The sequence below is a fragment of the Notolepis coatsorum genome, assembly GCF_963971535.1.
Source record: "Notolepis coatsorum genome assembly, chromosome: 5".
In the NCBI taxonomy this organism is placed as follows: Eukaryota; Metazoa; Chordata; class Actinopteri; order Aulopiformes; family Paralepididae; genus Notolepis; species Notolepis coatsorum.
The window spans coordinates 42,601,435-42,612,545 of NC_140169.1; the positions used below are offsets into that span (position 1 = coordinate 42,601,435).

Consider the following 11,111-nt stretch of genomic DNA (forward strand, 5'->3'; position numbering starts at 1 on the left):
GAGAGACTGATGACAACAAACAGAGACACTGATGACAACAAGCAGAGAGAGAGATGACAACAAGCAGAGAGACTGATGACAACAAGCAGAGACTGATGACAACAAGCAGAGAGAGATGACAACAAGCAGAGAGACTGATGACAACAAGCAGAGAGACTGATGACAACAAGCAGAGAGAGATGACAACAAGCAGAGAGACTGATGACAACAAACAGAGAGACTGATGACAACAAGCAGAGAGACTGATGACAACAAACAGAGAGACTGATGACAACAAGCAGAGAGACTGATGACAACAAGCAGAGAGACTGATGACAACAAGCAGAGAGACTGATGACAACAAGCAGAGAGACTGATGACAACAAGCAGAGAGAGAGATGACAACAAGCAGAGAGACTGATGACAACAAACAGAGAGACTGATGACAACAAGCAGAGAGACTGATGACAACAAACAGAGAGACTGATGACAACAAGCAGAGAGACTGATGACAACAAGCAGAGAGACTGATGACAACAAGCAGAGAGACTGATGACAACAAGCAGAGAGACTGATGACAACAAGCAGAGAGACTGATGACAACAAACAGAGAGAGAGATGACAACAAGCAGAGAGACTGATGACAACAAGCAGAGAGACTGATGACAACAAGCAGAGAGACTGATGACAACAAGCAGAGAGACTGATGACAACAAGCAGAGAGACTGATGACAACAAGCAGAGAGACTGATGACAACAAGCAGAGAGAGATGACAACAAGCAGAGAGACTGATGACAACAAGCAGAGAGAGAGATGACAACAAGCAGAGAGACTGATGACAACAAGCAGAGAGACTGATGACAACAAGCAGAGAGAGAGATGACAACAAGCAGAGAGACTGATGACAACAAGCAGAGAGACTGATGACAACAAGCAGAGAGACTGATGACAACAAGCAGAGAGACTGATGACAACAAGCAGAGAGACTGATGACAACAAGCAGAGAGAGAGATGACAACAAACAGAGAGAGAGATGACAACAAACAGAGAGAGATGACAACAAGCAGAGAGACTGATGACAACAAGCAGAGAGAGAGATGACAACAAACAGAGAGAGAGATGACAACAAACAGAGAGACTGATGACAACAAGCAGAGAGAGAGATGACAACAAGCAGAGAGACTGATGACAACAAGCAGAGAGAGATGACAACAAACAGAGAGACTGATGACAACAAGCAGAGAGACTGATGACAACAAACAGAGAGACTGATGACAACAAGCAGAGAGACTGATGACAACAAGCAGAGAGAGAGATGACAACAAGCAGAGAGACTGATGACAACAAGCAGAGAGACTGATGACAACAAGCAGAGAGACTGATGACAACAAGCAGAGAGACTGATGACAACAAGCAGAGAGACTGATGACAACAAGCAGAGAGAGAGATGACAACAAGCAGAGAGACTGATGACAACAAACAGAGAGAGAGATGACAACAAGCAGAGAGACTGATGACAACAAGCAGAGAGACTGATGACAACAAGCAGAGAGACTGATGACAACAAGCAGAGAGACTGATGACAACAAGCAGAGAGACTGATGACAACAAGCAGAGAGACTGATGACAACAAGCAGAGAGACTGGTGACAACAAGCAGAGAGACTGATGACAACAAGCAGAGAGACTGATGACAACAAACAGAGAGAGAGATGACAACAAACAGAGAGACTGATGACAACAAGCAGAGAGACTGATGACAACAAGCAGAGAGACTGATGACAACAAGCAGAGAGACTGATGACAACAAGCAGAGAGAGACTGATGACAACAAACAGAGAGAGAGATGACAACAAGCAGAGAGACTGATGACAACAAACAGAGAGATAGATGACAACAAACAGAGAGACTGATGACAACAAGCAGAGAGACTGATGACAACAAACAGAGAGACTGATGACAACAAGCAGAGAGACTGATGACAACAAACAGAGAGAGAGATGACAACACACAGAGAGAGAGATGACAACAAACAGAGAGACTGATGACAACAAGCAGAGAGAGAGATGACAACAAGCAGAGAGACTGATGACAACAAGCAGAGAGAGATGACAACAAACAGAGAGACTGATGACAACAAGCAGAGAGACTGATGACAACAAACAGAGAGACTGATGACAACAAGCAGAGAGACTGATGACAACAAGCAGAGAGAGAGATGACAACAAGCAGAGAGACTGATGACAACAAGCAGAGAGACTGATGACAACAAGCAGAGAGACTGATGACAACAAGCAGAGAGACTGATGACAACAAGCAGAGAGACTGATGACAACAAGCAGAGAGAGAGATGACAACAAGCAGAGAGACTGATGACAACAAACAGAGAGAGAGATGACAACAAGCAGAGAGACTGATGACAACAAGCAGAGAGACTGATGACAACAAGCAGAGAGACTGATGACAACAAGCAGAGAGACTGATGACAACAAGCAGAGAGACTGATGACAACAAGCAGAGAGACTGATGACAACAAGCAGAGAGACTGATGACAACAAGCAGAGAGACTGATGACAACAAGCAGAGAGACTGATGACAACAAGCAGAGAGACTGGTGACAACAAGCAGAGAGACTGATGACAACAAGCAGAGAGACTGATGACAACAAACAGAGAGAGAGATGACAACAAACAGAGAGACTGATGACAACAAGCAGAGAGACTGATGACAACAAGCAGAGAGACTGATGACAACAAGCAGAGAGACTGATGACAACAAGCAGAGAGAGACTGATGACAACAAACAGAGAGAGAGATGACAACAAGCAGAGAGACTGATGACAACAAACAGAGAGATAGATGACAACAAACAGAGAGACTGATGACAACAAGCAGAGAGACTGATGACAACAAACAGAGAGACTGATGACAACAAGCAGAGAGACTGATGACAACAAACAGAGAGAGAGATGACAACAAACAGAGAGACTGATGACAACAAGCAGAGAGACTGATGACAACAAACAGAGAGAGAGATGACAACAAGCAGAGAGACTGATGACAACAAACAGAGAGAGAGATGACAACAAGCAGAGAGACTGATGACAACAAGCAGAGAGAGAGATGACAACAAGCAGAGAGACTGATGACAACAAGCAGAGAGACTGGTGACAACAAGCAGAGAGACTGATGACAACAAGCAGAGAGACTGATGACAACAAACAGAGAGAGAGATGACAACAAGCAGAGAGACTGATGAAACAAGCAGAGAGACTGATGACAACAAACAGAGAGAGATGACAACAAACAGAGAGACTGATGACAACAAGCAGAGAGAGATGACAACAAGCAGAGAGACTGATGACAACAAGCAGAGAGACTGATGACAACAAGCAGAGAGACTGATGACAACAAGCAGAGAGACTGATGACAACAAGCAGAGAGACTGATGACAACAAACAGAGAGACTGATGACAACAAGCAGAGAGACTGATGACAACAAACAGAGACACTGATGACAACAAACAGAGAGAGATGACAACAAACAGAGAGACTGATGACAACAAGCAGAGAGACTGATGACAACAAGCAGAGAGACTGATGACAACAAGCAGAGAGACTGATGACAACAAGCAGAGAGAGATGACAACAAGCAGAGAGACTGATGACAACAAACAGAGAGACTGATGACAATAAGCAGAGAGACTGATGACAACAAGCAGAGAGAGAGATGACAACAAGCAGAGAGAGAGATGACAACAAACAGAGAGACTGATGACAACAAGCAGAGAGAGAGATGACAATAAGCAGAGAGACTGATGACAACAAGCAGAGAGAGAGATGACAACAAGCAGAGAGACTGATGACAACAAGCAGAGAGACTGATGACAACAAGCAGAGAGAGATGACAACAAGCAGAGAGACTGATGACAACAAGCAGAGAGACTGATGACAACAAGCAGAGAGAGAGATGACAACAAGCAGAGAGACTGATGACAACAAGCAGAGAGACTGATGACAACAAGCAGAGAGACTGATGACAACAAACAGAGACACTGATGACAACAAGCAGAGAGAGAGATGACAACAAGCAGAGAGACTGATGACAACAAGCAGAGACTGATGACAACAAGCAGAGAGAGATGACAACAAGCAGAGAGACTGATGACAACAAGCAGAGAGACTGATGACAACAAGCAGAGAGAGATGACAACAAGCAGAGAGACTGATGACAACAAACAGAGAGACTGATGACAACAAGCAGAGAGACTGATGACAACAAACAGAGAGACTGATGACAACAAGCAGAGAGACTGATGACAACAAGCAGAGAGACTGATGACAACAAGCAGAGAGACTGATGACAACAAGCAGAGAGACTGATGACAACAAGCAGAGAGACTGATGACAACAAGCAGAGAGACTGATGACAACAAGCAGAGAGACTGATGACAACAAGCAGAGAGACTGATGACAACAAGCAGAGAGACTGATGACAACAAGCAGAGAGACTGATGACAACAAACAGAGAGAGAGATGACAACAAGCAGAGAGACTGATGACAACAAGCAGAGAGACTGATGACAACAAGCAGAGAGACTGATGACAACAAGCAGAGAGACTGATGACAACAAGCAGAGAGACTGATGACAACAAGCAGAGAGACTGATGACAACAAGCAGAGAGAGATGACAACAAGCAGAGAGACTGATGACAACAAGCAGAGAGAGAGATGACAACAAGCAGAGAGACTGATGACAACAAGCAGAGAGACTGATGACAACAAGCAGAGAGAGAGATGACAACAAGCAGAGAGACTGATGACAACAAGCAGAGAGACTGATGACAACAAGCAGAGAGACTGATGACAACAAGCAGAGAGACTGATGACAACAAGCAGAGAGACTGATGACAACAAGCAGAGAGAGAGATGACAACAAACAGAGAGAGAGATGACAACAAACAGAGAGAGATGACAACAAGCAGAGAGACTGATGACAACAAGCAGAGAGAGAGATGACAACAAACAGAGAGAGAGATGACAACAAACAGAGAGACTGATGACAACAAGCAGAGAGAGAGATGACAACAAGCAGAGAGACTGATGACAACAAGCAGAGAGAGATGACAACAAACAGAGAGACTGATGACAACAAGCAGAGAGACTGATGACAACAAACAGAGAGACTGATGACAACAAGCAGAGAGACTGATGACAACAAGCAGAGAGAGAGATGACAACAAGCAGAGAGACTGATGACAACAAGCAGAGAGACTGATGACAACAAGCAGAGAGACTGATGACAACAAGCAGAGAGACTGATGACAACAAGCAGAGAGACTGATGACAACAAGCAGAGAGAGAGATGACAACAAGCAGAGAGACTGATGACAACAAACAGAGAGAGAGATGACAACAAGCAGAGAGACTGATGACAACAAGCAGAGAGACTGATGACAACAAGCAGAGAGACTGATGACAACAAGCAGAGAGACTGATGACAACAAGCAGAGAGACTGATGACAACAAGCAGAGAGACTGATGACAACAAGCAGAGAGACTGGTGACAACAAGCAGAGAGACTGATGACAACAAGCAGAGAGACTGATGACAACAAACAGAGAGAGAGATGACAACAAACAGAGAGACTGATGACAACAAGCAGAGAGACTGATGACAACAAGCAGAGAGACTGATGACAACAAGCAGAGAGACTGATGACAACAAGCAGAGAGAGACTGATGACAACAAACAGAGAGAGAGATGACAACAAGCAGAGAGACTGATGACAACAAACAGAGAGATAGATGACAACAAACAGAGAGACTGATGACAACAAGCAGAGAGACTGATGACAACAAACAGAGAGACTGATGACAACAAGCAGAGAGACTGATGACAACAAACAGAGAGAGAGATGACAACACACAGAGAGAGAGATGACAACAAACAGAGAGACTGATGACAACAAGCAGAGAGAGAGATGACAACAAGCAGAGAGACTGATGACAACAAGCAGAGAGAGATGACAACAAACAGAGAGACTGATGACAACAAGCAGAGAGACTGATGACAACAAACAGAGAGACTGATGACAACAAGCAGAGAGACTGATGACAACAAGCAGAGAGAGAGATGACAACAAGCAGAGAGACTGATGACAACAAGCAGAGAGACTGATGACAACAAGCAGAGAGACTGATGACAACAAGCAGAGAGACTGATGACAACAAGCAGAGAGACTGATGACAACAAGCAGAGAGAGAGATGACAACAAGCAGAGAGACTGATGACAACAAACAGAGAGAGAGATGACAACAAGCAGAGAGACTGATGACAACAAGCAGAGAGACTGATGACAACAAGCAGAGAGACTGATGACAACAAGCAGAGAGACTGATGACAACAAGCAGAGAGACTGATGACAACAAGCAGAGAGACTGGTGACAACAAGCAGAGAGACTGATGACAACAAGCAGAGAGACTGATGACAACAAACAGAGAGAGAGATGACAACAAACAGAGAGACTGATGACAACAAGCAGAGAGACTGATGACAACAAGCAGAGAGACTGATGACAACAAGCAGAGAGACTGATGACAACAAGCAGAGAGAGACTGATGACAACAAACAGAGAGAGAGATGACAACAAGCAGAGAGACTGATGACAACAAACAGAGAGATAGATGACAACAAACAGAGAGACTGATGACAACAAGCAGAGAGACTGATGACAACAAACAGAGAGACTGATGACAACAAGCAGAGAGACTGATGACAACAAACAGAGAGAGAGATGACAACAAACAGAGAGACTGATGACAACAAGCAGAGAGACTGATGACAACAAACAGAGAGAGAGATGACAACAAGCAGAGAGACTGATGACAACAAACAGAGAGAGAGATGACAACAAGCAGAGAGACTGATGACAACAAGCAGAGAGAGAGATGACAACAAGCAGAGAGACTGATGACAACAAGCAGAGAGAGAGATGACAACAAGCAGAGAGACTGATGACAACAAGCAGAGAGAGAGATGACAACAAGCAGAGAGACTGATGACAACAAGCAGAGAGACTGATGACAACAAGCAGAGAGAGAGATGACAACAAGCAGAGAGACTGATGACAACAAGCAGAGAGACTGATGACAACAAGCAGAGAGACTGATGACAACAAGCAGAGAGACTGATGACAACAAGCAGAGAGAGAGATGACAACAAGCAGAGAGACTGATGACAACAAGCAGAGAGACTGATGACAACAAACAGAGAGAGAGATGACAACAAACAGAGAGACTGATGACAACAAGCAGAGAGACTGATGACAACAAACAGAGAGACTGATGACAACAAGCAGAGAGACTGATGACAACAAACAGAGAGAGAGATGACAACAAGCAGAGAGACTGATGACAACAAGCAGAGAGACTGATGACAACAAGCAGAGAGAGAGATGACAACAAACAGAGAGAGAGATGACAACAAACAGAGAGACTGGTGACAACAAGCAGAGAGACTGATGACAACAAACAGAGAGACTGGTGACAACAAGCAGAGAGAGAGATGACAACAAACAGAGAGACTGATGACAACAAGCAGAGAGACTGATGACAACAAGCAGAGAGACTGATGACAACAAACAGAGAGACTGATGACAACAAGCAGAGAGAGATGACAACAAGCAGAGAGACTGATGACAACAAGCAGAGAGACTGATGACAACAAGCAGAGAGACTGATGACAACAAGCAGAGAGACTGATGACAATAAGCAGAGAGACTGATGACAACAAGCAGAGAGACTGATGACAACAAGCAGAGAGACTGATGACAACAAGCAGAGAGAGAGATGACAACAAGCAGAGAGAGATGACAACAAGCAGAGAGACTGATGACAACAAGCAGAGAGACTGATGACAACAAGCAGAGAGACTGATGACAACAAGCAGAGAGACTGATGACAACAAGCAGAGAGACTGATGACAACAAGCAGAGAGAGCGATGACAACAAGCAGAGAGACTGATGACAACAAGCAGAGAGACTGATGACAACAAGCAGAGAGAGAGATGACAACAAACAGAGAGACTGATGACAACAAACAGAGAGAGATGACAACAAGCAGAGAGACTGATGACAACAAACAGAGAGAGAGATGACAACAAGCAGAGAGACTGATGACAACAAGCAGAGAGACTGATGACAACAAGCAGAGAGACTGATGACAACAAGCAGAGAGAGATGACAACAAGCAGAGAGACTGGTGACAACAAGCAGAGAGACTGATGACAACAAGCAGAGAGACTGATGACAACAAGCAGAGAGAGAGATGACAACAAGCAGAGAGAGAGATGACAACAAGCAGAGAGACTGATGACAACAAGCAGAGAGACTGAAGACAACAAACAGAGAGAGAGATGACAACAAACAGAGAGACTGATGACAACAAGCAGAGAGACTGATGACAACAAGCAGAGAGAGAGATGACAACAAGCAGAGAGACTGATGACAACAAGCAGAGAGACTGATGACAACAAACAGAGAGACTGATGACAACAAGCAGAGAGACTGATGACAACAAACAGAGAGACTGATGACAACAAGCAGAGAGACTGATGACAACAAACAGAGAGAGAGATGACAACAAGCAGAGATACTGATGACAACAAGCAGAGAGACTGATGACAACAAGCAGAGAGACTGATGACAATAAGCAGAGAGACTGATGACAACAAGCAGAGAGACTGATGACAACAAGCAGAGAGACTGATGACAACAAGCAGAGAGAGAGATGACAACAAGCAGAGAGAGATGACAACAAGCAGAGAGACTGATGACAACAAGCAGAGAGACTGATGACAACAAGCAGAGAGACTGATGACAACAAGCAGAGAGACTGATGACAACAAGCAGAGAGACTGATGACAACAAGCAGAGAGAGAGATGACAACAAGCAGAGAGACTGATGACAACAAGCAGAGAGACTGATGACAACAAGCAGAGAGAGAGATGACAACAAACAGAGAGACTGATGACAACAAACAGAGAGAGATGACAACAAGCAGAGAGACTGATGACAACAAACAGAGAGAGAGATGACAACAAGCAGAGAGACTGATGACAACAAACAGAGAGACTGATGACAACAAGCAGAGAGACTGATGACAACAAGCAGAGAGAGATGACAACAAGCAGAGAGACTGGTGACAACAAGCAGAGAGACTGATGACAACAAGCAGAGAGACTGATGACAACAAGCAGAGAGAGAGATGACAACAAGCAGAGAGAGAGATGACAACAAGCAGAGAGACTGATGACAACAAGCAGAGAGACTGAAGACAACAAACAGAGAGAGAGATGACAACAAACAGAGAGACTGATGACAACAAGCAGAGAGACTGATGACAACAAGCAGAGAGAGAGATGACAACAAGCAGAGAGACTGATGACAACAAGCAGAGAGACTGATGACAACAAGCAGAGAGACTGATGACAACAAGCAGAGAGACTGATGACAACAAACAGAGAGAGAGATGACAACAAGCAGAGAGACTGATGACAACAAACAGAGAGACTGATGACAACAAACAGAGAGACTGGTGACAACAAACAGAGAGTACAGCTTGTAGGCAGAGAGAGAGAGAGAGAGAGAGACTGGTTGAAAAATCACACAAGCAAAAAAGAAAGTGTCCTGCAACTTTCCGGATCACAAAAGAGCGACTTGAGGGTCATTATGGATATTAAGTGCGACACCGAAATGAGGCACCAAAATTAAGTGTCGTGATTCGTCCCCAGCAGGACGAACCGCTCACTACTCTGCCCTCGACAACCAACCCTACATAAAGAGACACAATTGTATTAGAAGTAAACCACTACCATGATCTGGCCCAAGCATTTGTAACAGAACCATCTGGCCCAAGCATTGTGCAGAACCAGTGTATCTGCTCGACAACACCTTGGTGTTTCCTACCTGCTTTGTTGGCAATATTACTGTTGGGGCTGTCACTGTGGGGGGTGGGGGTGGGGGTCTGAGTCGGGGTGATGGTGGGGGTGTAGGTCTGTCCGGAGCCCGAGGAGGGGGGGCGGTCCGCCGACGATGACCTGCTTTGGGCTTCAGACACTGGAGAGAGAGAGAGAGGGGCACAGAGAGGGACGGGCGTCAAGACTCAAGCATGTATTTATCAAGCATCTTCAAGCAGGAGTGATGTTCTGAGATCAGATTGGCTCCTGAAGTTACAGTGAGGTGTATTATGTTCACGTGACCCGAGTGCTGATCCTAGGCAGACGATGACTAGTACCGATCCGATCTATTCAAATATAGACTTCGACCATTATGTTTGGATCAGCAGCAAAAAAATGTGTAATACCCTACTTACCTTATTTATTTTTTTTATATATATGCATTACTGTACTCCTGTTACACCGTCTCTTGTTATTGGATTTTAGTCATTTTTACCCTGTATCAATATCAATCAATTCTCCATATCAGTATTATTGGTTCATCGGATGCCCAACAGAGTGCATTTTTCCTCAGAAAGCCATCTTTGAATCCTAGAATTCTAGAGCCTACCTTTCAAAAGGCCAGTGGCTATTCTTACATCACCAGTAGAATGTCTAGTTCTCAGAAGTCTAAATCACACCGGTGTGATCGTACACCTCACGTTAATACATCACGTTAGGAAAGACTATCACCTTAGACTAGAACAGTGATAATCATCTTAGACCAGAACAGTGATAATCATCTTAGACTATAGAACAGTGATAATCATCTTAGACTAGAACAGTGATAATCATCTTAGACTAGAACACAGTGATAATCATCTTAGACCAGAACAGTGATAATCATCTTAGACTAGAACAGTGATAATCATCTTAGACTAGAACAGTGATAATCATCTTAGACTAGAACACAGTGATAATCATCTTAGACTAGAACACAGTGATAATCATCTTAGACTAGAACAGTGATAATCATCTTAGACTAGAACAGTGATAATCATCTTAGACTAGAACAGTGATAATCATCTTAGACTAGAACAGTGATAATCATCTTAGACTAGAACAGTGATAATCATCTTAGACTAGAACAGTGATAATCATCTTAGACTAGAACAGTGATAATCATCTTAGAC

The 11,111-nt window shown here is 44.0% G+C and overlaps 1 protein-coding gene across 1 annotated transcript in view; it reads right to left on the reverse strand.

The window, feature by feature from the left end:
- Positions 1 to 10,503, reverse strand: part of LOC311228157 (ensconsin-like) — a gene marked incomplete at its 5' end in the record, with an annotated part of 223,863 nt that extends 213,360 nt beyond the window's left edge. Inside the window, 2 exons of the mRNA XM_084314070.1 lie at positions 9,950 to 10,080; positions 10,490 to 10,503. Coding sequence (XP_084170196.1) covers positions 9,950 to 10,080; positions 10,490 to 10,503 — 145 coding nt within the window. The remainder of the gene's footprint in view (positions 1 to 9,949; positions 10,081 to 10,489) is intronic.
- Positions 10,504 to 11,111: the final 608 nt, after the last annotated feature.